The 23854-nt window shown below is 41.4% G+C and overlaps 1 protein-coding gene across 15 annotated transcripts in view; it reads left to right on the top strand.

Moving 5' to 3' along the window:
- The window catches only part of CHD1L (chromodomain helicase DNA binding protein 1 like), a 55167-nt gene extending 32440 nt beyond the window's left edge, over positions 1-22727 (top strand). For 13 of the 15 annotated variants that reach the window (XM_073997058.1, XM_045380149.2, XM_073997119.1 and 10 more), the window contains 11 exons: positions 2261-2375; positions 2998-3151; positions 6925-7090; positions 11320-11468; positions 12303-12466; positions 13283-13488; positions 14630-14728; positions 18453-18523; positions 20589-20703; positions 21363-21471; positions 22397-22727. In XM_073997058.1, the coding sequence (XP_073853159.1) occupies positions 2261-2375; positions 2998-3151; positions 6925-7090; positions 11320-11468; positions 12303-12466; positions 13283-13488; positions 14630-14728; positions 18453-18523; positions 20589-20703; positions 21363-21471; positions 22397-22475 (1427 nt within the window). In that variant the 3' untranslated portion in view covers positions 22476-22727. Of the gene's footprint in view, positions 1-2260; positions 2376-2997; positions 3152-6924; positions 7091-11319; positions 11469-12302; positions 12467-13282; positions 13489-14348; positions 14729-18452; positions 18524-20588; positions 20704-21362; positions 21472-22396 lie in introns of all 15 variants that reach the window. The other 2 variants (XR_012415634.1, XR_012415633.1) reach the window with 1 other exon arrangement.
- The last annotated feature ends 1127 nt before the right edge of the window (positions 22728-23854 follow it).

Raw genomic sequence — 23854 nt, 5'->3', positions numbered from 1 at the left:
CTTAGCTGGATGTGGTGGTGTGTGCCTGTAATCCTAACCACTAGGGAGGCTGAGGCAAGAGAATCACTGGAATTCAGGAGGCGGAGGTTGCAGCGAGCTAAGATTGCACCACTGCACTCCAGCGTGGGTGACAGAATGAGACTCTATCTTAAAAATAAAATAAGAAATTATTCTCATGTCCTGGAGCAAGCTGACCTTAGTTTTGAACTCATAGGATCCTAGTTTCATTATCTTAGTTTTGTAGACATAAATCTGGATGGAGTACATGCAGGAACATGAAAGGGGTATGTGTCTACTATTAAAGACAGATTGATATTTTTCTAAAAAGAGAGTTCAGTCTTATTTAGAAAGCTTTATAAATGCCTAGTACTATAAGGGTATGTGAAAGAAGTGTTAGATACAATTTTTGATTATAAGGAGATTATTTCACCTGTGTTTATCTCACTAATAAAATTAATAACATATTCATTTGGCCTCAGTCTTCCAAGGTCATAGACTGCACGCAGAATCTCAGCCATTTTCTCATGTGATCAGTTGCCTCGGGGTTAGTCTCAGGAGAAACTGAAAGAATCAGGCAGTGCATCATCACTGTCAGGAAGACAGTTTTATTTATGCTTTAATGATGTCATCATCAGAGAGCAGCATTATGTCTGAAATGTCTAAAATTAGGAAAAAAGACATTTCTGCTTTTCAGTTAATCTCCTCGGAGGACTCAGAGTAGATCTTCTGGGGGCTGAAGCTGTCCTGGATATTAGCCTTTTCCAAACACTGACTGTTGTGTTTGCTATCACAGTTTTGCTGTAGTTTTGCGGTATTTTCATGTATTTAACAGGTTTCCTTCCAACTTTGAAGTATTTCTGCGATTGAATCATATTGCCACCAGATGGCAGTGATAGCTCATGAATATGCTCCTATTCATGGATGTGGGTGTAGCTTATTTATAAAAATCTCACCCCTCCGTGAAGAAGAGCTGCACTTAGACAACATGAATTCAAGAAGATAATTTTATGGAACACAGTTTAAAATGAAATAAGCGCTTGAAAAGTATTACAGTATAGTGGATAAAAGCATGGGCTCTGGACCCAGACTGCAAGGGAATGAATCCTGGCTCTTTCACCTTCTAGCCTTGCAACTTCAGAGAAGTCCCTTACCCTCCCTTTCAACATCTATAAAGTGGGGATAATCGTAGCAACTACTCAGCTTCCCGACAGAGTTGTTGTGAGGGTTAAAGGAGTTAATATAGAGAGAGTGCTTAGAATAATGCCTGGCAAGTAGTAAGCACAGCATAAGTGACATTATCATTATTATTAGGTATAATTTAGCATCTCTCAGTAATCGGTCATGATTACCTCCTTGTTCCAACTTCAACTTGATACGAAGACTTCAATTAGAATATTCCTCCCTGATTTGTCTGGAGATCCAGCTTATGGTCAGTAGTCCTTCTCAAAAGTTAGTCCTTAATTCAGGTTCATGGAACAAGCCCTTTCAGACTTGCTTGTTTCAGCAACAAGCTCTAACGACCCTGGCAAGAGGGAGTCTGTTTTGTACTTGTTTTCACATTAATCAAAGAGAAGGCTGCAATGTACCTTCATGGTCCTCTTAATGAATTCCTGTAACTCAGTTTACCTCCTCAGCTCTCTTCCTGCAGCACTGAAGACAGACCAGCGAGTTGTTCCGTGGAGGGTTCTTGTCTTGCCGCTGGTTTTGTTACTTTCTCTTTGATTCATGTGGAAACAAGTACAAAAAAGACTCTCTGCTCAGGAGGAGAATATCATCCCCTCTTCTCATTAACTTTTTATCAGAGATCTTTCTTCCTAGTTGTAACTTGCAAGAGACATTTGGCGCTCTTCTCTTGACAGTGCACACTGCAGACCTCTCATATTTAGATCTGTTTTCTGAAAGAGCACGCGTCCTTTTCCTCAGACTACTCTAATCAAAACCCAATCAAGGTTTTTAAGCAGAAGAGAAAAAGTGGCTCCATGGCACTGACTTAAGTATCCACTTTTGCCACTTGCCCCTGCTCTGCTCATTCTGTTTCATTCAGTCATAAAAATTTTCCCTTCAGGCAGTAAGAGGTCAGGTAGCACTTCTCACTGCTAGAACAAGGCTCTGGAGTTGGGGGTGTGGGTCCATTTGAAGGACGAAGCCAAGTGTTTTGACTGATTTCAGTTTATCAGTCTGACCCACTCTAGCCTTGTGCTTATTTTCTAGCTCCTCTTCTGTGTGCTGCTGACTATGTTCCTTTTTGCATTGTTTGCAGGTGGAGTTGGCATGAACTTAACAGCGGCAGATACTGTGATTTTTGTTGACAGTGACTTTAATCCTCAGAATGACTTGCAAGCAGCTGCCAGGGCTCATCGAATTGGCCAAAACAAGTAAGTGATTTTTTTCTGCTTCCTTGGCTTGCCCAGCAGCAGTTCCGGGTTGTGAGAAAGGTGAAGAATATAGTCCTGGCGACAGTCCCACACTGGAAGCCGAGAGACCACCAGGTTTTAGCCCGTCTGTGCTACTGACTCCTAGGGTAGTATTGGGTGGGTCACATTATCAGTCCAGACTGACTTTATTGGAAAGAGCAAAATCAAACCGTGAAAGGATTAGAAGGAAACTTTAGAAGTCATTTAATTCATCCTTCTTGAGTCAGGTCTAACTCAGTTAAAAAATGGGGTTATGGGGCTATGGAGCAAAGCTAAAAAATAAAAAATAAATGTTGCCCTTTGAGGATAATTTGATCTTCCAGAGATTTTGCTTGGCCACAGATAAGGAATCTCAGTCATGGTTACCCCATCATTCTTTCCTTGACTCTCTTGAAATGGTTCAGAGAGAATTTTGGGCAAGTTCCTCTAACAAGTGCTCAGGTCCAGATGAACCAGTCTCCCTTTCATTGTACCCTGAATATGGTATTTGGTTTTGTTTGCTTTTAGATGTATTTACCTTGCATACTTTTGCCCAGCTTTGCAGACCTTTATAGCACAATACCCTCGTTTGACTTATGTCCAGGTCTGTTAAAGTTATTCGACTGATTGGCCGAGACACTGTGGAAGAAATAGTGTCTAGGAAAGCAGCCTCCAAACTGCAGCTCACCAACATGATCATAGAAGGAGGCCATTTTACTCTGGGAGCCCAGAAACCGTCTGCCGATGCTGACCTCCAGGTATGATATGATATATTGTTCTTCACTTTGGAATATGCCAGTACCCTTTGTAGAGAAGCATGTGAATGAAAAGAACCAGCACTCACCAGCCACTCTCCCCCAGCTACACATTTGTTCTTGGCCTCCCTCACACCTGCCACAGTGCTGGTTGTGTGCAGGGTCTGTAGGAACTAAGAATTCAGATCCAAGCCTCATCACTTCTTGGCTGTTTGGGTTTGAGCAGCTTTCTTAACCTCTTAGATCTACTCTTTTTGCATTTCTAAAAATAAAGACACCACGGGTTACATCAGAGGGCTATTAAGAGAATTAGTTAAAATAAAGAACTCAGCGTAGTCAATAACAATTAATTCTGTACTTCCTTCTTAATCCCAGACCCTTTGATCAGTGACTTACATTACTTCATACTCACAAGAGGGCGAATGAGATCAGGAATTCAAAATTGTGCCATAGAAAAAAATGGGTGAAAGAACTAGAGGTAATTTGCTTAAAGAAGGGAATACTGGATGGGAGACAGACACTGGATTGGAAAATTTTAGAGCTCTCTTTTGGAAGAGGACTTAGAGTTATTCTGTAGCAGCCCTTGGGTTAAAATTAGAACTCATAATATTTCCTGGATCCTTTTTTTTTGCCCTAAGGGTGAGGGGCTGGATGCAAAGAGACCAATTCCCAGGATACTAGAAAGATGCAGGTATGAAGGGAGTAATAAATGTCTGTCAAGGGCAGCATCAGTGGGAGAGTCTGGTGTGAGAAACATTGCAAAAGAAGGAAGGACAGGAGCTGGCTACTGTTTAGAGGTGGGTCTCAACAGTAGGGAGATAGAAAACTCAAAGATGTCTGTGAGGTTTTAAGCCCCTATGATGAGGAGAGTAGAAAGGAAAATAGGAGGTAGGGCAGAGTTTTAGGAAGATAAAGATAATTTAGGCTTTAGTCAGAGTGTGCAGTAACAATACAATATAAACATAAACCATTGTTAGAGGCAGACTCAGACAAAAGGAAAGAATTTTATTTGCAAAAGTTTGCAAGATAGAGTAGGCTTGGAAAGGACTAGTCTATCAAAAAATAGAAGTGTTTAAGAGAGAAAAAATTACACAATATTAGAAGCAGTTACTAAGTTTGTAATTAGTCTGAACATGGGTTTTAAAACAGCAGTTTTCTCACATGGTTACCATATCTGCAAAGGCCAATGCATATCTCTACATATCAGTGTTGCAAAAGTCAGGGATCCTGTTGTTTTTGTTAGGGAGTCAGCAATTACAGGAAAGGCTCAAGGTTTTATTAATTTTGGGACTAGAACTAGAAAGAGTAACCCTGGGTTTTATTTATTTGTTTGTTCTTTATCTTAGGGGGTAAGTGTGGCTTTTTTCTTTTTCTGACTTTCCTTTTGTTGCTGACTCTATGTCACATGCATGCTTAATTAACCATAATGGTGATAGGGCAGGCTGTACGTTTTGTTTTCACATTGTCTAAGAGACAATTGCAAATGTGAGATGAAAGCTTGAGAGAGAGGTAGAGGTACGCTGTAGATACCCTTAAATGCAGTTTTCCACAGAACAGTTCTTCATAGAACCTTGAGAGAGAAGGGCACTGCTGGGCATGGTGAAGGGATAACTGACAGAGCCTCAGAAGGCCCACATTCTCTTGTTAGAGGAGGAAGGATGTCTTAGGTTGTTTGCACTCTCCCAGTGGAGGGAGCTCCAGAGGTCCAGTGCGGGGTATCTTGTGATGTGGACACATCACTGTGAAAGGTGTAGACATACTTCCACCCCATGGGGCCACATACTAGTGGGAACATGGACTGTTGGCTGAGAGGGACTCTATTGGACTTACTGCCCAGCTCATGGGTATCGGAAAGTTACTTTCTGACTCTAATGTCTGATTTATCTCTTCCCCAAGCAGATGCTATGAGTTATTTGTGGTTGCCAGAAGCAAAGGTGATAACCCGATGCCCTTGTCTAGAAGGAAAGCAGGGGATTTTTTTTTTTTTTTTTTTTTTGTAGTGGAGTCTTGCTCTGTCTCCAGGCTGGAGTGCAGTGGCACGATCTCAGCTCACTGCAACCTCCGCCTCCCAGGTTCAAGCAGTTCTGCCTCAGCCTCCTGAGTAGCTGGGACTACAGGCATGCACCACCACACCTAGCTAATTTTTGCATTTTTAGTAGAGACGGGGTTTCACCATGTTGGCCAGAATGGTCTTGATCTCCTGACCTTGTGATCCATCCGCCTTGGCCTCCCAAAGTGCTGGGATTACAGGCATGAGCCACTGCGCCTGGTGGATTTTTTTTTTTTAAAAATACCAGAAAACCAAAAGTAAAAGATGTGGTTCTGATTTGGTAAATCTAAGCAGCAGGTATGGAGTTCTGAAGGCCTGAAAGAAGGAAACAGGTTTTTTATCCTGCAGGGAGGACACAGTAGAAACAGGCAGGCAGATGCAGGTATAGTGAACACTTACTGGATGCTGTGTGCTGAGTGTTGTCTGAAGTGCTCTTTTCCAGTTGTTTCAGTAAATAATAATAGCAGGATGAGATAGACACTATCTTTATCCCCATCTTAAGTAATTTGCCCAAGGTTATTCAGATTTAGGATTCCTATCCAAGCACTCTGTAACCTCCCAGCACATGACCTTAATTACTGTAATATACAGCTTCTCATAAAAACACATGTAATTTCCTTAATGACTAAGACACATTGCAAGTGAGCAATAACAAGGGAGAGCCAGGAGGTGAGCATAAGTACAAGGGGGTTGAAGGAAGAGTCCCAGTATGGACTAATTCTTATCATAAATAGTTGATTTCCTACTATTCTTGGTACCAGCTGCCAAAGCCAGTCATCCTGGTTATGTATATGGAGGGTAAATATAAATATATCTAGGTACATTCATACTTAAGTGAGCTGTGTATTGTTTTTTCAAGCAATTACAGAATACCTTAAGATTTCCAAGTTACTCACAAAATAGACGATCTAGAGATAATTAACCCAGTCTAAAAGGGCAAGATGAGAACAAGGGCCCAAGGTTGGAATCCACCTTGGGTCAGGATCTCAGCGTTAGTACTTAGGGAGGTGCAAAGTTGGAAGTAGCAAGTGAAAGCCAGGAAAAATGATCTATGCTTTCTGTGTGGTTCCTACAGCCATAGGCAATAGGCTGACAGTACTCCAGAGAGGGACGAGAGAAGAGCAACAGGATAGTGCAATGCCAGAGGAACATCCAGAAAAATTCAAACAGAGAAAAGGCCTTCGGGTCTGGTGGTTAGAAGTTGTTAGTGGTCTTTGCCAAGGTGTTTTCCATAGACCACTGCGTTAGGAAAACGAATTGCCAAAGAAAAGGAGTCAGTTCATGGTAGAGGTAAAGTTCCCAGTGTAACCTTCCCTTTCTAAGGAGTCTGGCAGTGGAGAGGTCGGAAAGTAGCTAACAGGGTCTCTGACCTCAGGTGGCTGCTGGGAGTGCTTATGAAAAAGAGTCAGGGAGAGGTGCTGTAGAAAATGCAGGAAATTACTGTTATTCTTCAAAAAAATTGGAGGCTTATATATATTTTTTTGTTTTTATGCAGAATTGTCAAAGTCAGTACCTCCGATAATCATTTATCACCTCTCTGCTTACCCATCCTCCCAACTATGAAATGTCCCTGGCTGTTACCATCTATGATGGGGACAGCAGAAAGGCTGCCTGTTCATTAGAGAAGGACTGTGCCTGGTGTCGTTAATCCACTTAGCCAATCACTGATATCCTAATGTTTCTTTTCATGAGAACTTACTGGACTTTTTTGTTTCCTCTATTCAAGTTGAGTGAGATACTCAAATTCGGTTTGGATAAACTGCTTGCCTCTGAGGGGAATACCATGGATGAAATAGACCTGGAGTCCATCCTGGGAGAAACAAAAGATGGCCAGTGGGTCTCTGATGCCTTGCCTGCAGCAGAAGGAGGGATAAGAGAGCAAGAGGAAGGAAGTAAGTCGGAGATTAGAGCAGAGCAAATGGCACAACCACCCCAAGCTAGAGCTCATGTCCCCATGGAAAGTTTTGGATGCTGCTCTCTGGGACATCTTTTTTCTACCCTACCCTATTGTCATCTTGGGCACACTGTTTAAGACTTGCTTGATACAAGAACTGTATCCAGACTAACTGTAAATATGTGTGGCTCTTCCCTTGTAGCTGAACTGTGAACCAAAATCATAGTATTAATGTTTGTGATAGTATCAATCTTAAGGCTTTGAATTTGTCACTTTCCTCCCTTGGTTGCAAGCATCTTCTTTGTTTATTAGTGAAGCCTCTACCATCCTTGGTATGATGCTCTGCACATAGTCATTCCTCTTCTAAACAAGAGAATTACTTGTTTGTTACATTGCAGCTAACATTGAGCATTTACTTTGTGTTCATCAACAGTGTGGACTTTGTCACGTGCTTTCTCCATTTAATTTCCACAATACGCCATGAGATGTAGGAGATGGTTGCCTTTCTCTTAAATTTTCTTTTCTCGATTTCTCAGCATTTGTCATTTTCTTCTTTTCTATTCTGAGGATTTAAATTTCTGACTTGAAGTAATTTTTCACATGGTAACTTTGTAAAGGCATTCCCTGGCATCTTGTAGTTATTTTGAAATGACTTATTTTTCTGGACCAGCTGCAGCAGAGATTCAATATGGACTGGGGTGAGAGGTTTGGGAGTCTTACTAGGCTTCTTAATTCACCGGTGCTTTCTTTCAATAATAGAGAGTAGTGCTGTTTCTTTACTAGATGGTAGCTCCTTTTCATGTTGGGTAGCGGTAGTGGCATGATTTCTGGTTTTGCAGTTCTCTTTTGTTTCTATAGGACTGTGAATTTCCATCACTTGCTTTCTCTTTCTTTTTGCCACAAACTTGTCAAAGGATGTCTCCCCACTTCTAAGTTGTCTCTCTCTTCCTGCCAGAAGCAATGCCTCCCCAAATTCCTGGCTGCATGTGTTTTTATACCTTCCCTTCCGTTCAGTTCCTTAGTAGCCACTTCTCTGATCCACCAGGTCTCAGACCTATCCTCATTATCTTGCCACTTGGATTGTGATCCTCTTTTGCGGGTAAATTTTATCTCTGACCTTTCCGGAACCCCCCTGCCCTCTCCTCTGCATAGTCTCTGCCTGACTGTCTACTTTAGTGTGGGCTTTGGAGCTGGCTCAGCTGGTTTTGGGGATTCATTTCTCTTACTTCCATAAGTTGAAGTGTGTAGTATTTTCTGACTCCTAGTGTAGTAGGCATGGATTGGGGCGGCTTTGTTCTCCTTGTTGATCTGTATAGTTTTTGTAGGATAGGTGGAAAAGTTGGAATTTGGGCAGCTGGCATTGTTTTACAGGAAACTGCTTTTTGACTTTTTTTATGTTTTACTTTAAAATTCTTTATAAAAATATCTTGTTCGTATTCTTCAAGAACTCTTTCTTGTTCTCTGCTTATTGTTTTAATTGTACTCTGTTCTCATTTCAAAGACATACTGTCTTCTCTGGGGACATTTATTATGGCTTTTTAATATGTATTCCAGGGAGGATATTTATTATATCTTTTTAAAAAGTATTTCTCTTCCCACTGCATTGACTTTTACTTCTCCTTCTTTTTTTTAAAAAAAAACCACATATATATATATTTGCTTATTTATCTATTCATTGAAATTTGCAGATAAAATTGTGTTTATCATGTACAACATGATTTCTTGAAGCACACGTACATTGTGGAATAGTTAAATCTAGTTAATGAACATACATCACTTCATATGGTTATATGTTTGTGGTGAGAACACTTAACATCCACCCTCCTAGTATTTCTCAGGAATACAGTATGTCATCATTAGCTATAGTCACCATGGTACCTCTTTTTCTAAAAAAGAAAACTTGTTTGGGGGGTCTCTTGTTCTCATTGATAGTTTCCCCAACTGTCTGGTATTCCCTGGCTGTCTGATCACATGTGCTGATGAAGTGCCACAAAGCTGATGGCAGCTCTGGCATGGGCAGGGGCATGGGCCTTGGGGCTTATTCCTGGTTGGCGAGTCAGCTTTTACGTGGAGGGCACCTTCCCTGATCCATATTTGACATCTTTTCACTGGGCAGCCCATTTTCTCCTGAGACTAATCCTCTAGTATTTTCCCTGGGAGAGGTGAGAATGGAGTTCATCTGGTTGCTCAAACTGAAAAGGCAGGGTGAGTCAAGGGCTCATAGCACTCCTGCTCCTTGGGGTGTACATCTTCTCTCAGCTCCCCCGTTTGCAGTACTCTGTACTTATAAGTCCTAAGCTCTTCGGAGATTGAGAGGGTCTCTAGACTCCTAATGAGCCCTTGGCTAGGCACCTGTGTTTTGTTTCCATGGCTCTTCTTAATCTGTCATTATCCCTCCAGCTACTTTGCATTTTCCAAAAGGTTATTGAACTTTTTCATCCACCATTGCCTCATATATCTTTTTAAAAATTCCTTTAACTGTCACTTGGTGGTTTCAAGTGAGAGAAGAAATAGATGCATGTGATCATATTTTTAAGTCATAATTGATTATATTAAATAACAACACTTACACTCAGTTCTGTACTGATCCAGATAATTTCAGCTTATTTTCCTAACGTTTACTAGAACAAAATAAAGTCACACTCTTTTCCAGAAAGATAATTATATTTCTCAGTCAATCCAACTGCCTAAAATAATTTTACTTTTTTTAGACAGTCCAACTGCCAGGAAAAATCCCCAGTTGTATTAAACTTTGGATTTTTCTCTTTGATGAATGGGTATGGGTCTGCTCTGTGGTAAATGATTATCCTGGTAGGACAGAGATGCGTGTCTAGGCTTGTGATGGCAGAGTGAAGATAGGGAGCATGATTACTAAGAATGTAAGTGGATAGGAAAGACTGGTAATTAACGTGGCCCCAGTCAGAATTAAATAAAAAACAGGGTTGCTTTATCTTGAATGCCAGGGTTTTTTTTTTTTAAAAAGCATGTTTGGAAGTTGAGACTCACATGCAGTATGAAGCTACATATGTTGATCATATTTGACACTTCTCAGCTCTATTTTTTTCTACTTGTTGATAGAGTGCCTCATTGAAAGCCCCCTGCTGATTTAATTAGCAAATGCCAATTAGAATTACAGCTGGTTAGATCTGGGTACAAGTGTGAAGCAATTGATCTCTTGAGAATGAAAATGTTTTGCTTTCATACTCTCTAGGGAAAACATACTTATAGCGGATTTCACAAATGTTGTGAAAATACATTATTTGGTAACATGTGCTACTAAAGATGCTTCCCTATTGAATCATTATCTTACCTATCTGTGGTTGCTAGTCTTGGCTGATCCTAACTTTTCTTAATCACTTGATTCATGATGTTGGCAGATCACTCCACCTCATTGAGCCTTTGTGTTCTCATCTGTAAAATGGTCCTATTAATGCCTGCTTTACTCTTTTACACAGTTGGAACAATCAGACACGATAATAGTTGTGAAAGTGATCTGACAGCATGAAGTACTATTCAAGATGACACTATTGTCTTCACTGCTATTGTTATTACCACAATTATTATTTGCTAGCCTGTTATCTCTCCACCCTTCTACAGACACAATTATATACTGAAAAGAGCACACTGGCCTTAGAATCAGAAGATCCCACCTTTTCTAGTGAGAATTGCAGAGTCCCTTAATTTCTGCCTGAGCAGAAAGTTTTCCCTTTCAAAAGTAGGATTAGTTATAGCAGGATTGTGGTGAGGATCAGGATGAAGATGCTTGCCAAGATCTGTAAAGAATATTGTAAATCCAAGGGATTATTCTTGTGATTCTTCATTCTCTCATAGATTTGCCAAGTTGAATATTAAAAGTGTGTTTGGAATAAAAAAGTATAGATTTTATTAGATGATCTTAATGTCAGTGAGATTTGTGCTGAGGAATAGTTGGGAATGAATGAACGAGCAATGAACGGAGGAATCCAGCAGAGATTCACAAACCATCTAGGGATGAACGAAAGGGCTTTAAGCCATGCTTTCCCCTTGGAAAAATAAACACATGGGATCCCCATGTAGAACCCACATTCTTCAGTGTCAGTGGGATGGGAAATGAAATAACCTTCATCCAGACTTAGCCCATTTAGAATATAGGCTGTTCTCTTGTCCACTCTAGTTATTGTTTTGAATAGCATTAATCTATTTTTCCTTGGTATCTAACATTTCTCTCTTTGTGTTTTATGTTGTTAGAAAATCATATGTACTTATTTGAAGGTAAAGATTATTCTAAAGAGCCCAGTAAGGAAGACAGAAAATCATTTGAACAACTGGTAAACCTTCAGAAAACCCTTTTGGAGAAAACTAGTCAAGAGGGCCGATCACTCCGAAATAAAGGCAGTGTAAGAACTGTTAATTTATTTAAAAGTTGTTCTTCCAAACTCTCATTCTAAAAAAACAAAACAAAACAAAAAATGATGCTGGCGTTATTTTGTTCTCTTAGGATGATTTGTCAAGAAATAAGTATGTGTTTGTTGAAATGTTAATATAATAACTATACCCCAGTATAAAAACTATGTAAGAAAGTCAGAATAAAAAACATTACGAAGGAGAGAATATATTGTACGATTTAATGCAGGGGAAAGCGGCATTGTCCATCTAAGTCACCCCTAAAGGCATCCCTATATTATACCAAAATACCATATCCTGCTGTTGGTAATGATGACCCTATGGCAATAAGAGGATGGCAATCATAAATGATACATGTAGTGTTCACAGTGTTTGGCAGTTCATATGTGTTCATTAAATGCTGGCTATCACTAAGATAATCATGATGTTGAAATATAGTCTTAAAAAAGCTATATAATACATTGCAGAAAGATTTCCATTAAAAATGGGTGAAGTGGCATCCTGCAGGGTATGCTTTTAGTCAAGGAAAAAAGTTACTTTTCTGAAGTACCTTATTCCTAATGAAATGAATCAAAATGACTGTTTCAACCATGCCAATGCTGTGGCTGAGTTTACAGCATGGTATCCTGACCACTGTGCCTGAGAAGTGTGTAGTATGAACAGTGCCTCCAAGTGCTTTGGCTCCAGTTCCCACCATGCAGGGTGGGTGGAGATGCAGTGTTCTGTGGAATATTAAGCATGTTGCTAATGTACAGTGTGCATTAGAGATAATGAAACTTAGGGAGGAATCTTCTTGACCCTGGTGATGGATCTTGTTCCTCCTCTAGGTTCTCATCCCAGGCCTTGTGGAGGGATCCACCAAAAGGAAGCAGGTCCTGAGTCCAGAAGAGCTGGAGGACAGACAGAAGAAAAGACAAGAAGCTGCTGCCAAGAGAAGGAGACTGGTAGAGGAGAAGAAGAGGCAAAAGGAAGAGGCTGAACATAAGAAAAAGTATGTCTGCATTAACCAAGCTGGGGACCACAGTTGAAGGAGTCACTATTGTATAGTGAGACCATAGCTGAACATCACTTTAAAAATACAGAAAATTTCTTTTAAGCTGGTTCCTATTGGTAACAGAATACTTTTTAAAAACATTTCCTCTATGTAAGTGAAAAGTCTCAGTGCGTAAGGCAGGGAAGATGCATTCCATTGAAACCAGAAATTTTTTTTTTTGAGATGGGTTCTTGCTCTGTCACCCAGCCTGGAGTACGGTGGTATGGTCACAGCTCACTGCAGCCTCAATCTCCCATGCTCAGTGATCTCCCCACTATAACCTCCCTAGTAGCTGGGAACACAGGTGTGTGCCACCATGCCTGGCTAATTTTTTTTTTTTATTTGTAGAGACAGAGTTTCACTGTGTTGCCCAGGCTGGTCTCAAGATCCTGGGCCCAAGCTATCTTTCTGCCTTGGCCTCCAAAGTGCTGGGATTACAGGCATGAGCTACCTCTGCCTGGCCAAAACCAGAAAATTTTAAGATTTTATTGTAGCTGTCTGACAACGAGTAGTTTACTTGAACAATCTCTTTTAGTCATGTTCTTAAAAACAGGAACATTCAGTGAGTGCTCATTATTGAACTGTAGTCAGGAAGCAGTTAGCCTAATCAGTAAGACTTGTTTATTTACAAATAAGTAGAAAACTTCAATCCGAGTGAGTTTCTAATTGCATTTCTACTTGGCAGATATTGTTTGTGAACAGCACTATAAAATGTGCTCCAAGGGAAATTGTGATTGTCTGGGTTAATTTCCTTTTCTTTCTGGCCTACTAAAGGATGGCCTGGTGGGAATCCAACCATTATCAGTCCTTCTGCCTGCCCTCTGAGGAGAGCGAGCCAGAGGACCTTGAGAATGGGGAAGATGAGAGCTCTGCTGAGCTGGATTACCAAGACCCAGATGCTACCTCCCTCAAGTATGTTAGTGGTGATGTGACCCACCCTCAGGCTGGGGCCGAGGATGCTCTCATCGTGCACTGCGTAGGTACGAGAAGTGGTATGGGCTGAGGATGGGGCCTCAATCCTTATGGTGCCAAGAGCTGGGGAGGATGGGGCAGAACCCTGACCCAGGGGTGGTGGTCCCAGTGTAGTATTGCGCGGTCAAAAGAGTGTGAATTTTAAAGTCAGGAGACATTCCAGAATCATTTCACTCTTGGCGCTCTCGTTTACCTGGTTTAGTTACCCAGTCTCTCAACTTCCACTTCCTTATCCATAGAATGGGACCATATCTGCCTTATCCTCTGCACACGGTTTTTAAGAGGCTGAAGTGAAGCAGCATTGACAAGACAAACAAATCCTTTGAGAAAAAGCAAACCTTCAAGCTCGTTCCCTTGCTTGACCTTTGTACTTTTTACTTCATCTGCCTAAAACCGTTTCTTCCCAAATAACCACATCAAATGTTGTTCAAATGTCTGTTTCTCAGAGCGGTCTTCTGTGATTACCCCATATAAAACAGGCCCCATCCTCCCTCTGTTATTCTCTGTCCCTTCTCCCATATTTTCCTTTATCACACCTGTCCCACCTGACATATTACCTACATATTTGTTTATTTGACTGTTGCATTGCATTAAAAATACACTTCATGGAAGCAGGGGTTTTTTCTTGTTTGCTGCTGTGACTCTGGTGCCTAGAACAATGCCTTACATGTAATACATGCTACCCAACGTTTGTAGTGTGAATGAATGCCTATAAATGCTAAGATACTAAGCAGCTTTGTTAGTACCAGCTTGAATAAGTCATTTAACCTTTCCTGTGTGCTGTTTTATAACCTTGCCTGTGTGCTGTTGCATAACCATTGCTTCTACTCTCTCTGTAATGTTCCGTCTACTCTCTGTCCTTCCGCAGTCATCTCCCAGGAATCACAGATGCACCACAGAGATTTTGCTCATTGAGAACACTAATTTTTGAGATGCTTTCCTATTATGATGGCCCCAGCTATATCTTCCAGAAAACACAAACATATTTGGAAAGTCCAACCTGTGATATTCCTAGGAGAGATAAGATATTTTGTTTCTTCCCTTTGAAAAATCATTCTTCCACAAGTCCCTTTTGTGTGCCTTTGTTTTTCTAAATTGGGGACTGGACTTTACCTCCCATAGATGAAAATCTTCTCTTTCTTCAATCAGATGACTCTGGCCACTGGGGCAGAGGTGGTTTATTTACAGCTCTGGAAAAACGATCTGCTGAGCCAAGAAAAATATATGAGCTGGCGGGGAAAATGAAAGGTAAGAAGCAAAGCAGAGGGAAAGGTTACGGGTGGAATAAGAGAGGAGAGGACACCTAAGACTGTATCGTGAGGGTTACATAGCACTGGATAAGGAATCAGAATAACTGATTGGGAACTGAATTCTGTCATAAATTAGCTACTTGTTCTGTGACTTCAAGACTTTCCCTTACCTTTTCTGTACCTGTTTCCTCATCTGTGATTTGTGAATAATACTTGTTCTGCTTACTTCATGGAACTGTAGTGAGCATAATGAATGTGTGTATTCTGAAAAATGTCAATCCCTGCATACATGTTAAAGTCTTGGAATGGGCTGGACACAGTGGCCCATGCCTGTAATCCCAGACTTTGGGAGGCTGAGGCAGGAGGATTGCTTGAGGCCAGGAGTTTGAGACCAGCTTGGGCAACATAGTGAGATCCTGTCTCTACCAAAAATTAAAAAATTGGCTGGATGTGGTGGTGCACACCTGTAGTCGCAGCTACTCGGGAGGCCAAGGTGGGAGGATCACTTGAGCCTAAGAGGTTGAAGTTGCAGTGAACTGTGATTGCACCACTGTACTACAGCCTGAGTGAGAGTGAGACCCTGTCTCATAAAAAAAAAAGTATTGGAATAAAGATGAAGGAATATGTCATGGAAACATCAAAGATCTATGGGAAGCTGGGTGTGGTGGCTCACACCTGTAATCTCAGCCCTTTGGAAGGCTGAGACGAGGCAAGGAATTCAAAACCAGCCTCTCCAACATGGCAAAACCCTGTCTCTACCAAAAAAATACAGAATTAGCCAGGCGTGGTGGCACATGCCTGTAATCCCGGCTACTCAGGAGTAGGCTGAGGCAGAAGAATCACTTGAACCTGGGAGGTGGAGGTTGCAATGAGCTGAGATATGCCATTGCACTCCGGCCTGGGTGACTGAGCAAGACTGTCTCAAGAAAAAGACCTGTGGGAGAGAAATCAGACATACCATTAAAATACTGACAAGAGCTTTGGTTTGGTGCTGAGGGGAATGAAGAGGTTTTACGAAGTCAGCACAACCTGAGGTATAACGCTCCCTGGAGACAGAAATAAAGCTGTTTGGTGCCAGGGGAACTTAGAAGCCTGAACAATGTTGTCCCTTGGCATGGAGAAGGGAAAAAGGCACCTCCTTTTACACCCAGAAATAACAAAGTGGCAAGAGGAATAAAATTATTGTTGTGGTTATTTTCTGGAGATTGAAGGACCTCGTATGATAGAGAAGGGCCCTCCAGATTCCTTAGAGATTGTTTTTTCCTAATTCTTGCCAGTTCTCTATGGTGGAAAGGGATATAAGAACTTAGTATGACTACTTTTTCTAGTAAAACAAGTTACTGAAAGAAGGGTTAATGTGTGTTGAAATAGTCAATCCAGATCTAGATGCTAATTGGGCAGCTGGCAAAGCAAAACCCAGGAAAGGTCAGACCTGGAGGTGCAGATTGAGGAGTCCCTGTTTAGAGTCTGTGTTTGAAACCATGTGGGAGAGAGGATGGAGAAATGAGAGGCGTAGAACAGACCTGGAAAACACCTCCACTTAGGACTTGAGACAAGAAGATGGAATTTCTGACAGAAGGAATTGTCAGAAAATTAGGGAACTTGTGCAGTATTTTGAGGTACAAGGGAGGAAAGTATGTCAAGAAGGCAGATAAATTCATGGTGTCAGACACTGAAGTGAGGATGAATTGGGAAAAGGCCATGGATTTGACCCAAGGTTGCTCACCTTGGAGCACTTTGAGTGGGGAGCTCGGACTTAAGGCCTGAGTGCTCAGTAAGGAAATGGAGATGGGAGTGTGCAGTTTTCTCTGGAGAAGGATTGAAGCAGGGTGCAGCAAAGTAGATGAAACTGTAGACTAGAATTCCCAGGGAAGGCTTCATGGAGGTCCTGGGCCTGGAAAGGTGGGTCGAATTTGAGTAGGTGGAGTGAAATGGCAAGAGGGTTCCCAACTGCTCATTACCACACCTAGTATTCCTCGTGTGTGGATATTGAAGGACCCCGGCAGTTACCCCGTTCCTTTGTGTGGCGGATGGCGTACAGGCCAGGCAGGCCAGAGTGGAGGGTTGAGGCGGAAGAATAGAGGAGAGTTTTGTTTTCGCCGGAGGCTTGGGCCTGAAGACCTTATATGATTTGTCCAGGGAGATGCCATTCTGAGCAGAACCTTATCTAATGGAATGGGTAATGGCTGGTCGTTTTTGGGGGATTTGATCAAAAGGATGGCGTAGCACCACCAGTATTTTAGAATGACTGAACAACACGTTCAAACTGCTATCAACCTAACCAATAGACAGTGTCTGTAAAATAAAATGAACAAAGGGTTTTTGTTGTTTTGTTTTGTTTTTGTTTTTGAGATGGAGTCTCACTGTCTGGAGTGCAGTGGCACGATCTTGGCTCACTGCAATTTCCACCTCCCAGGCTCAGGCGATCCTCCTGCTTCAGCCTCCCAAGTAGCTTGTCCCACAGGCGCACACCACCACACCTGGCCACTCTTCTGAATTTTTGGTAGAGACAGGGTTTTGCCATGTTGCCCAGGCTGGCCTTGAACTCCAGAGCTCAAGTGATCCACCTCTCTCAGCCTCTCCAAATGCTAGGATTACGCACATAAGCCACTGCACCCAGCCTGAGGTTTTTAAGGAGAAATGAGGAAGATTACATACTTTTTTTGAATCAGTTATCCTTGGCTACAAGGATTAGTAACAAGGGTGGCACCAGGCCGTGGTTGGGCAGGAAGTTGATGAGCAGATGTCTTTGCAGAAGTATATTTTTATGTAAGGTTGCCAAAGCCCTTGTTCAAGGTTGTGGTTTTTGTAAAATCTGTTGTGATAGTTCTTGTATTCAGACATTCGTGCATTACAACCTTCCCTTCATGGCCTTCCCTGGCTGTATTTGTCAGAGTTTTGTTTTATTTTTTGAGATAAGGTCTTACCCTGTCACCCAAGCTGGAGTGCATTGGCGTGATCATAGCTCATCGCAGCCTTGAACTCCTTTGCTCAAGAGATCCTCCCGCCTCAGCCTCTTAAGTAGCTAAGACTACAGGTTCACAACACCAAACCTAACTAATTTTTTCTTATTTTTTGTAGAGACTGGGTCTTGCCTTGTTGTCCAGGTTAGTCTGGAACCCCTGGCTTCCAGCAGTCCTCCCACCTCAGCCTCCCAGAGCACTGGGATTATAGTCGTGAGTCACTGTGCCCAGCCATATTTGTTAGAGTTTTTAACACAAGTATCTCTATTTTGATTCTAACTGCTTTCACATCAGCTTATGTAAAGCCATAGAATTAAATTAGCGCATTTTTCTTCACTATCAGTTTTATTTGATTTGGATAGAGTAGGAAAATATACAAACAGATACAGATAAAGTAGAATGTAATAATTTGAATGATTTAAGACAAGCACAAAACTACCAAAGGAGTTTCAAGCTCATAATGCTCCCTCCCCAAAGCCCCCCAGCTACCTCTGGGTTTTGTATTCACTTTCTGATGTCTATAGGGGTACTTTGTTGTTAACGTTTGAGGAGCATTAAATTAGGAGATCATAAAAATTCAGGAGTGAAGCAGGTGAGTACCCAGCTAAGAGGTTTACTGAGGCCAGGAAAGTGAGAAAGGGCTATGTAGGAAGGTGGGTCCTGAAACTCAACTGAATTTGAAGAAGGCGAGATACAAGGAGGATTCATTCCTTAGTGAACTTGGTGTTCTTTATGTTTCTCCTTTCTGTTTTACCTCAGACTTGAGTTTGGGAGGTGTCCTTTTATTTCCTGTTGATGATAAAGAATCAAGAAACAAAGGGCAAGATTTGGTAAGTAAAACTCATCTCTTTTCAGAACTAAAAGTGGACTCACATCAACTTCTCTTGAAGTGTCCCCTGCCCCCATTGGCCTCTCTACTAGTGTATTAGTTTATTAGGGCTGCCATAACAAAAAGCCACAGACTAGGTAGCTTAAACAGCAGAAATGTATTTCCTCACAATTCTGGAGGCTGAAAGTCCAAGATCAAGGTGTCGGCAGGTTTGGTTTCTCCCAAGGATTCTCTCCTTGGGTTGCAGATGGCGGTTGTCTTGCTGTGCATGCACAGCCCTGGTGTCTGTGTGTCCAGATTTCCTTTCTTATAAGGATAGCACTCACAGTGGATCAGGCCCCACCCTAAACCCTTGTTTTAACTTCACTGCCCCTTTAAAGACCCCGTCTCTAAATACAGTCAACATGAGGTACCACAGGTTAGGGCTTCAATGTATGAATTTGGTGGGGACACAGTTCAGCCCATAACAAGCAGATTGGGCTGTAGCCTTCACTGCACTTTCCGTGTCCCCAGGCTTCCATCCATCCGTCCCCGGAGCACTGTCCAGACAGTAGACCCCAACTAAGTACAGGGTTTCTATTTGTGTTTTTATCTTCAGTACCCTACATAGTACTAGCTCGTAAGAAATGCTCCATAAACATTTACTGCGTGAGTAAGAAGGCATGACTCAGAACTCTGAGGGTTTCATTTCTTATTATGTGAAAATTTCTGTGAAAGATTGTGTTTTCTAGTCAGCCATAATAAAGCAGGGGAGAGGAACTAATACATGTATCCTGTGCCCACCTCAGAATCCTTTTGCATCTTAGGCATCTTGGGATGCCTATAGTGAGTTTGATTTACCCCACCTAACTGGCTTTCTCCAAGGCCTGAATTCACATTCAAATTTTAAGCCAGAATTAAGAAGAGATTTCAAAACCAGGCCAAAAGAGAGACTCATCCTCTTGAAGTTGCTGTCTGTGTGACTGTGTTAGGCTGTTTTTGCATTGTGATAAAAGAATTCCCTGAGACTGGGTAATTTATAAAGAAAAGAGATTCATTTGCTCATGGTTCTGATGCTGTACAGGAAGCGTGGTACTGACATCTGCTCCTGGTGGAGGCTTCAGGAAGCTCACAGTCATGGTTGAAGGCAAAGGGGGAGCTAGTGTATCACACACGGCAAGAGCAGGATCAAGAGAGAGTGGGAGAAGGTGCCACACTGCTTTACATAACTAGATCTCATGTGAACTACCAGAGTGGGAACTCATCACCAAGGGTATGGCACTAAGCCATCCATGAGGGATCCACCCTATGATCCAATACCTCCCACTTGGCCCCACCTCCAACACTGGGAATTACATCCCAATATGAGATTTGGAGGGGGACACACATCCAAACTACACAGTGAACTAACAGCAAAGTGGTTCCTGTAGAGTCATTCCTTCAGTAACTTCTAAAATGCTAAAAAAGGAGAAAAGTAAAGTGTCTGTGCATGAGAAACTCAGAATCCAGTGATTCAGGAAAACTGTTTACAGTGAGTAGAGTGCCATGTCTATGATATGACTGTGATGATGTTATCCCGGAAGCTCCCTTGACACTCTCCAGCTCTGCCCACTTAGGTTAGGATGGTTGAGAGATACTTGGCATTTTGTCCTCATGGGAATTGTTCAAACAGAGATGGAATGACTGCTTGTCCTGGGGGTTGTAGAGCTGACTCAGGCATCAAAGGGCTGGGATGCAGGAGCCTCTAAGATCTTTTCCATGCCTACAATTCGGAAAAATTCTTTTTTTTTTTTTTTTTTACCCTTGAGAACTTTTGGAAAGTATATGTTTTGGACTCATTCTCTGGTTTTAACATACTTTAAAAAGAAGAAGAAAAGCCTGTATAAAGTGACCACCAAGTGAGAATTATGATGGCATGTGAAGTCACACACACAGTTAGGACATTGCTGTTCAGACACAGCATCTGAAAGAGACGGAGCCAAGGCCCAGTGACCCATCAAGGGCTGTGCCGCCTCCAGGGGCGGTCACTTGGTTGATGGTGTGGCTGTCTCATGTCGGGTTGGTCATCTGATGGAGGTTTTTTCCAGTTGGCCTTGATTGTGGCTCAGCATCGTGATCGCTCCAATGTCCTGTCTGGCATTAAGATGGCAGCACTAGAAGAGGGCCTGAAGAAGATATTTTTAGCAGCAAAGAAGAAGAAAGGTAAGCTCTTCCTCCTGTGCTCAAGAGTAGATGAATTTGTTTCTGGGCATGTGATATGACTTTTGATAGGACTTTTCAAGACCCCACTTAATATGCATGGTAAAGGCAAACCACAGAAGTGATCACCCCACCATCTTGTAGTCAGATAGCCATCCTTTCCAAAACACTTTTAATGTTGGTTATCTCTGTAGGCCATCTCCATTCCCTGGGTATTTTTATCATGATTTTACAGATGAGGAGGCAGAGGACTAGACATGAAGCAACTTGGTCATATGTAGTTGGTAAATGCTATTTATTTAATCACAGTTCCCAGTAACAGACAGTTCTTCAACAAAAATTGAGTTTAGTTTTGTTTCCAAACCTAGTGTGTCTCAGAGCTTATTGAATTGATTGGCTTGTTAGAGAATCTTTGCTTATTTTAATTTTGCCTCCACCAATCATAATCTGTTTCCATTGTATGTATTTCTAGAACATGTGGGTCCTTGTGTTCAACAGAATAATTTAATTTTTCTTATTACAATTCTTCCCGCAGAATATTTTTGACATTGTAATTACATGCTTTGAGTGAGATAGTCAATAATTATTTTCTCCCATGTATATTTTATACCCATCAATCAATTTTTGATGAGTGAAGACATCTGTTCTTCTCTTCATAATAGCAAGTGTTCATCTTCCACGTATTGGACATGCCACGAAAGGTTTTAACTGGTATGGTACTGAGCGACTTATTCGGAAACATCTGGCTGCAAGAGGCATCCCGACTTACATGTATCCTTTTGTGATCTTAATTGTGTGTTCTCCCAAACCAAGAGGGAAAATGTGTTCATTTTCTGGTGTCACTACTTAATCCAAGGCCAAGTTTCTTCTTGCCACAGTCTTTACTCTCCCCCTCTTCAGTGAGACAAAGTAAGAAGCGCTTTCTAACTTGTGTATATCAAATATGTATACCCAACAAGATCAACACATCCAAGCATTGCTGGATGCTAGCAGATAAATTAAAAGATACATGAAGGGGAGAATTAATTGAGCAATTGTTAATTTGGTAACATATTGAGTCACATGACTTCTCTAGAGATCCTTCAGGTCTGTGGAACAAGGCGTAATTCTAAGAACTTCACACTGTTCATTTTAATGAACAGTTAAGCAAACAAATAAGTGAATACAATAGTATTCCTGAACTTTTTTGATGTATTATTAAAAGGCAGTATGACATTTATTTTAACCATGAAGTCATGATCTACTTTAGTTAGACTAGTGTTTTCTTCTAGTAACCTCCTTGCTATATAAGTTAGCATATTTTGAACTATTTTACTGAGTCCCAAAATTACTAGAGAAAGCAGAATTGACCCCCAAATGCTATAATCACACAGAAACTCCATCTTTTTACTTAGATATTTGACTGAAATTCACTCAGTGATGGTCTTCAAGATACTTAAATCACTATAAAAACTTAGTAGAGAAGCCAGCTTTTATGTGCTTGCACAATTCGAGCAGTATGTAAAGAGTTTTAGTACCCCGAAAACAATAGTAGCAATAAGTACTAACAATATTGAAAGTATTTATGATATCGTGAAAGAGAATTAAAGCATACTACTTCTAGAACAGTTATTTCAGTGATTACTAGAGAACTAGTCGTTTTGGTAAAGTTAGTTTTAAAGTGATGACAGGTATCTTCCTTGACCATCCTTATCAGATATTATTTTCCTAGAAGCAAGTCTAGTGTCCTTCATTCACAGTCCTCATCTTCCTCCTCAAGACAGCTGGTGGCTTAACAATTGGCCCAGCCTCAGATCCTGTCTTTAGCAACCAGCTAATATTTACCCAGAGCTACTGCAATAGAATATTTCAAAATGGAATCAGGATCTGGTGGGCCTCAAAAATTGTCTCTTTTCTGAGTTTCAGTGTGGTTCTCCTGGATGTTTTGTTCTATTTTGGCACCTATAATATAGAGAAACACAACTTTTTTGGGAAAGCCCTTTGACCCCAGCTTGCTAGTTGCATAATAATAAATTATCTATTCCTAATGGTTTTATTGCTTTCTTTCCCCCTATATTTAGTTTTCTTCTCCTCTACCAGAATGATTACTTTATAGAGGGAAAGGCCCTATGGATTAAGGAGACATGAAAGGTCACAGAACAGAGTGACTCTGGGAGCCGGAAGCACCTTCAGCCAGTTCATGCCTTCAAAAAGAAAGGACCCAGGAAGAGAGACTGAGAAGTGAGATTCTTTATCCAGACAAATAGTGTACCTCTTTCTCCTTTTTGCACTGCACAACATCAAGATCTGGAAAAAATACATTGATCTAGAGCTTGTCAAATGTCACTTCAGAAAAACCATAGGATCTTTTTTCTCCTAGCCACCAAATCCAATTCAGCTTCAAGGAATAAGGGAATTGTGAAAAGGGTGCAATCCCATCACAGCATGACTGATGATACTGGGGAGGGTAGGAGACCCAAGAACCAACAGAGAAGGAGTCATGGAGGGAAGACTGTTAAGTCGTGGCTTTTCACACTTGGGTGTGTCTCAGTCTTGGCTGAGTATCCTCACCCAGCATCATTTCTGCTGACTTGAGGCCATCAACACCTAGAGTGCTATGGAGACCTGATGAGAAGTCTCAGTCCTGGGCTTTGATGTGGGGAACCCTGGCTTTTGGACTCAGAGCCAGGACCATGGTCTTCTAAGGAAGGTGGTACCTGCATTTTCCTATTCTGACTCTCTTCTCACATATTCACCCTTAGGTAATATAGCATCATGCTGAAGACCTGTTTCATCGAAAATTCAGCATTCCTTAAATTTTTTTCTCCCAAAACTTGCATCGATTTTAACTGCCTCCTATCCACTACTCTTTCCACCATCCTTAACATGTAGATTATTATAACAACTTTAAGATTTTATCTTAAGATTTGTATCTTTACAAAGATACAAATCTTTAAGATTTTTATCTTAAGTCTTGCCTACAACTGGAAGCAAGATTAGAACTCCCCCTATTCTGTCTACCATGCTCCAGTCATGTGGGATTTTTCTCTGGATGTAGTCCCTGACCCATGAACCTTGGTCTTTTGGTAAGCTGGGCATAAACAATATGGAGGAAGATCAGAAAACCCAAGTAGCACATTGTCCCTTCAGTATGGGGTCACTTCTCAGTGGCAGT

This window comes from Macaca fascicularis, chromosome 1 (genome assembly GCF_037993035.2).
Source record: "Macaca fascicularis isolate 582-1 chromosome 1, T2T-MFA8v1.1".
NCBI lineage: Eukaryota > Metazoa > Chordata > Mammalia > Primates > Cercopithecidae > Macaca > Macaca fascicularis.
The sequence above is the reverse complement of the archived record's forward strand: the minus strand, read 5'-3'. Positions and strand labels throughout refer to the sequence as shown.